The 4,981-nt window shown below is 33.9% G+C and overlaps 1 protein-coding gene across 12 annotated transcripts in view; it reads right to left on the bottom strand.

The window, feature by feature from the left end:
• LOC111372034 (protein MEI2-like 5) overlaps positions 1-3,567 on the bottom strand; it is an 8,554-nt gene extending 4,987 nt beyond the window's left edge. For 6 of the 12 annotated variants that reach the window (XM_022994171.1, XM_022994182.1, XM_022994175.1 and 3 more), the window contains exons 1-5: positions 3,028-3,215; positions 2,076-2,107; positions 1,849-1,902; positions 1,580-1,720; positions 1,026-1,492 (exon numbers count right to left, since the gene is read on the bottom strand). In XM_022994171.1, coding sequence (XP_022849939.1) covers positions 1,026-1,492; positions 1,580-1,720; positions 1,849-1,891 — 651 coding nt within the window. In that variant the 5' untranslated portion in view covers positions 1,892-1,902; positions 2,076-2,107; positions 3,028-3,215. Of the gene's footprint in view, positions 1-1,025; positions 1,493-1,546; positions 1,721-1,848; positions 1,903-2,075; positions 2,933-3,027; positions 3,216-3,262 lie in introns of those variants that run through there. The other 6 variants (XM_022994173.1, XM_022994181.1, XM_022994183.1 and 3 more) reach the window with 6 other exon arrangements.
• Positions 3,568-4,981: the final 1,414 nt, after the last annotated feature.

Genomic DNA, 4,981 nt, shown 5'->3' with positions numbered 1-4,981 from the left:
GAGAACAGTCTGAAACAGATAAATATACCACCAAGAACATATTATTGGAGCTAAATCTGCAAGTTCATCATCTGAATCCAATAATTCTGGGTTGACAAGGCTTGGATGAAGATTAGATGAAATCAAGTACATGAGAACTATCTAAGCCTATGTTTGGCTAATGTTTATTAATGGTCTTTCGTATGGAGAATTGATTAGCTTCATTAACAGAGAAGGATTAGCTCTAAGCAATTTGATTTTTCTCTTGGTCAGAAATATAATTGAACCACTAATTATTTAATTATCCAAACATTTTAAGGGTTTCACAAGTACTACCCACTTATCCACAACTCATTTCAATCTATCTACAATTTAAATTGTTTATATGCATTTCCCCAGACAAGCTTTAACTCTAATTTTTAAGTTCGCAGCAACACGTCATCCTTTATATCGACAAGTTATTTAGGAGATCAAATCCAAAATTTAACAATTATTTTGTCATAATTTGTGTAACTCACTCACGGGTAAACATAAAAAATAAAGAAATAACAAAAAAATAAATTCATCTTCAACTGAACTCGGGAGGAAATATCCTATAGGGATTGTAGTGATGCATCAGCAAAAACTTACACAATTTAGGCTGTACAACTATGAGAAAACCTAGTTCGTGTAAAGCTTATTTAGAGAAGCACAACCAACATTCTCAATGTTAATACATAATTTGGTTGGTGGTTCTAATAATAATAGCGTGTTCTGCAAGTCAGAATCTGAATTGAAAATAATGACGAACACAATTGCCTGCAGAAAGCGTCACACGACCATTAAAAAAAAAACAACCTTAAATATAATAAACAAAGTAAACTAAGTATTGGACAGTTAGCTTCAAGTATCATAAGCCATCAAGCAAAATACACAAAGTTATATTGTAAAAAGGGTAAATAGAAAGGAAAAAAATAAGGGTGAGAATATTGACTAGGCTATGTAAGCAGCCAAAAGATCGTATGCTTACAGATTTAAGAATTACTAATCCAGTTTATGATTTATACCTCGAAGAGAGACCTCAATTCAGAGTCCTCTACATTACTATTGATATTCCGAACAAATAATGTCCTTGAAGGATGCTCTCCATAGGGGTGTTCGCCGCTAACAGCCCCAACAATATTTGTAAACCCAAAATGAGCTATATTGCTACCACTAATACCATCAGACGTGCTTAACCTCAACGCACCATTTCCAAGATTCTCTTGAAGCACGGGCTCTATTTCTAATCCCCCTCCACTTCCGAAGAAATCATCATCCAAGTCCTCGAGCTGAGTAGGCAACCCATTAAGATCAAAATCATCCATAAGGCCAGCTAAGAGCTCATCTGCATCACCAGGAAGAAAGCTTCCTGTTGGAGTCAGTTCAATATCTTCAAGTGGGTCCTTATTTTCATCTTCTAAATATGTTTTCTTTATTCTAGAGAAGCCATCATCAACTGATTGACGACTTTGATCAGAGTCATTAAAATTTACTGCACGTGAAAGGAAAGAAATCTAAGAAATCGTTTCGAAGTAACCAAACACACCTATTTGGAAAGAAACTCCTTGCTCATGCTTACGCTTCTCATGCGGAAGGACAGGCAATGAGCTAGAAAACAAACTAGCATCACTTGATGTATAATGTGCATCAGTTCCAAGGGGGATTCCCCATGCACTTTTCTCTTTTCCTGGGATGTTAGCAAATGAAATTTTAGATGGGCCTACAAAAAAGGGTAAAATAATCAAGTTATAGGGGAATATGTTTCTCAAAAGTGCTCATGACAATGTGCTTTGACGTATTAATCATCAAAGATTTGATAATTCATAAATTGTGACGAAAAAGAGTAACCTTCAAAATTTCCGGTAATTGAATTACCCAAATGTTTATCCATTGAATCACTTCCTGAAGAGAAAAGCATGTAAGAAAGCATATCAATACATTTTTGAATTAAGGTTGGCAAGTCCATCAATAGATCCCATAAACTATTTATATTGGCAAGAAGGAAACGCTTAAGCAACGCATCTGTAAAGAGCAAACTAATTGTTCTCCATTGAAAATTACTCAAAAAACTGTACCTTAAACAACGAATATAAACTATCTGATCAACCTGTAATCAAAGAGGAGGATGAGAATCTAAAATGCCATCCAGAGTTTAAAAGCTTGAATAAACCAAGAAAAACAGCAAATGAAACACAATAGTAAGAAATTTCGTAAATTCGATTTTTAAAGGAAAAAAATAATCATTCTAAAAAAAGCTCAGTTAAAAAGAAAAAACATAGACGCATACGCATAGGCATAGGCATATGTATACACAACAAACTCAATTACCTACTTCTATAATACATTGGGACGCCAACTTCCCCTGTTTACAAAATTAAGAAATGACCCAAATATATTAACTAATTGAATATTGAGTTAAGAAATTGAAAAATATAGTGAACTCCACTCCCACCACAAGGCATGTCAAATAAAGAAATGATCCCTAGAATCTACCACAAAACAGGAAATAAAAGTTAATGCATAAACCAAAAATTAAAACATAAATAATTATCCAAAATACTCAGCTTCTGATCAACTAAAAATTCAGTTATTTTGATTCTCAAATAGAAAATGGATTAATTGAAAACAAAATAGTACTGATCGACTCAAAATTTTTATCTTTAGTCAACCCAAACCAGAACCCAAGATTAGATAAAATCAACTAAAAATTGACAGGCCACCTAATCACACAAACAACAGAAAAATCATAAAACCCACTCGAATTTAGCACTTCTACTCCACCACAAGCAAAAGATAAACAAAAATAGAAGAAAAGGACAGAGCATTAATAATACCACAAAAATTTATAACTTACAATAAAATCAACCCAATTTAGAATTTTGCACCCAAACCCATTTCTTAAAGCCAAAAAAACGAATTTAACTAAGATTCTAAGAAAAATCACCTCAATTTTACAATGAACAGAAAAGGACAAAATTCTGAAAACCGGAGAGGGAGAGAGACAGAGACAGAGACAGAGAGAGGTACCTCATAAGAGAGATGAAGATTGAAGAATATGAATAACTGCCAAAAAAGCTTAAGAAAGAGAGAGTAAGTGCAAGGAAAAAATCTGTCTTGGTGGGGAGAGAAATTGCTGTAGCGATTAATAAATGAACACGTTAACAATAGATGAAAATGAACACTTAAAAAACAGTTTCGTAGAAGCAGGGGAATTGATTTCTGGGAGAGGGAGAGAGACAGAGACAGAGACAGAGAGAGGTACCTCATAAGAGAGATGAAGATTGAAGAATATGAATAACTGCCAAAAAAGCTTAAGAAAGAGAGAGTAAGTGCAAGGAAAAAATCTGTCTTGGTGGGGAGAGAAATTGCTGTAGCGATTAATAAATGAACACGTTAACAATAGATGAAAATGAACACTTAAAAAACAGTTTCGTAGAAGCAGGGGAATTGATTTCTTCTACTCTTTCACTTCCTTCTCTCCCGCCGGAACACCAGCAGCAGTAAATGTTTTAGATAGAGAATCAGAAATGAAACCATAAAACAAATGGTCCAAGAAAGCAAAACTGTTGAGAATGATTGAAGGGTATCCGACTATACATACGTATCTTTATATAGTGGGATAATTGCTACAAAAGTTTCAAACTTTTAAAATATTAACTAACTTTCTCTAAAGTTTTAATTTATTATAGTCTTCACCTCTAACTTTTTCAACGTCACAAGTGAGACCCTTTTGGATGATTTCCATCCAAAATGCCATTAGTTGACCGCTAAAATTAAGTTTGACTACAATTTCAACATTTTAAAGAGGGTAAAATAGTTTTTTTTATATATTTTTATATTAAATAATTTAAAAAGAAAAAGACAAAAATTGAATCTTCTTCCCCAAACACAAACACCTCCATCCCCACCTCCAAAATTAGAACATCTTTACCCATTGTCCACCACTCATCGGCCACCACAACCCACCATAGACGTGGAGAAACATAAAGAATTAGATAAAGAAGAACCCATTGTAGAATTTGGTTAAAGTCTAAGACGGGAAAAGGAAGCAAAAAGACTAATAATTCATGGCAAAACAACCAAAAAATTCAGATTGACAATGCCAACATAAGGGGAAAATCAATTCTTAATTTAATTTGAACAACTCTTGTGTTTATTTGGGATTTATATCATCATTGATCGTCTGTTCACCTTCTGTATTTTTAGCACGTGTTAGTATGGAGAAGAAAACTATGTTAGGGCTTTAATTAGGGATAAGATGATCGTGGGTTGGTGTGGAGAAGAAAACTGTCATGATGGTGGTCACAATAATGATGATCAACGATAATGATGGTGTCACAATGTTGGTGTCATGTAGTCGGGCAATGGATTTGAGAAAGATGAGATGACAAGTGTGATTGGGTGGTTATGTCGGTGGCTGAGTTTGAAGAATTTAGCGTCTGTGATTAGGTGGGCAACAACAAAGTTGGTATTGGTGCAAAGATTGGCTACATATTGGAAGAGTCCGTGATGGTCAAAATGACAATGAAGAAGTTGTTTGGAGTTGAATTTTACCTAAAAGAAGTTGTCGATGATTTGGAGTCAACGGTGGTAAAAATGTAAGTGCCCAGTGTGCGAATGCGATGGTGGCTGCATGGGGTTGAGGTGTTTGGGGAAGAAGATTCAACTTTTTCCTTTTCTTTGTTTTTTTATTTTGATTGTTTTATATACAAATATATATAAAATAAAATAAAATAAAAAACTATTTTGCCCTCTTTAAAATGTTAAAATTGTAGTCAAACCTAATATTGGTGGTCAACTAAAGGTATCTTGGATGGAAACTTTCCAAAAGAGTCTTACCTACAACGTTTAGAAAGGTTAAGGGTGACAACTATAACAAATTAAAGGTTTTGCGAAAGTCTACTAGTGTTTTAAAGGTTTGAAGCTTTTGCTGCAATTATCCCTTATATAATTACTTTAATGCTGCCAATTATATTCATAG

Source organism: Olea europaea, chromosome 23 (genome assembly GCF_002742605.1).
Source record: "Olea europaea var. sylvestris chromosome 23, O_europaea_v1, whole genome shotgun sequence".
NCBI classification, from domain to species: domain Eukaryota; kingdom Viridiplantae; phylum Streptophyta; class Magnoliopsida; order Lamiales; family Oleaceae; genus Olea; species Olea europaea.
This window is presented reverse-complemented; position numbering and strand designations above follow the sequence as displayed.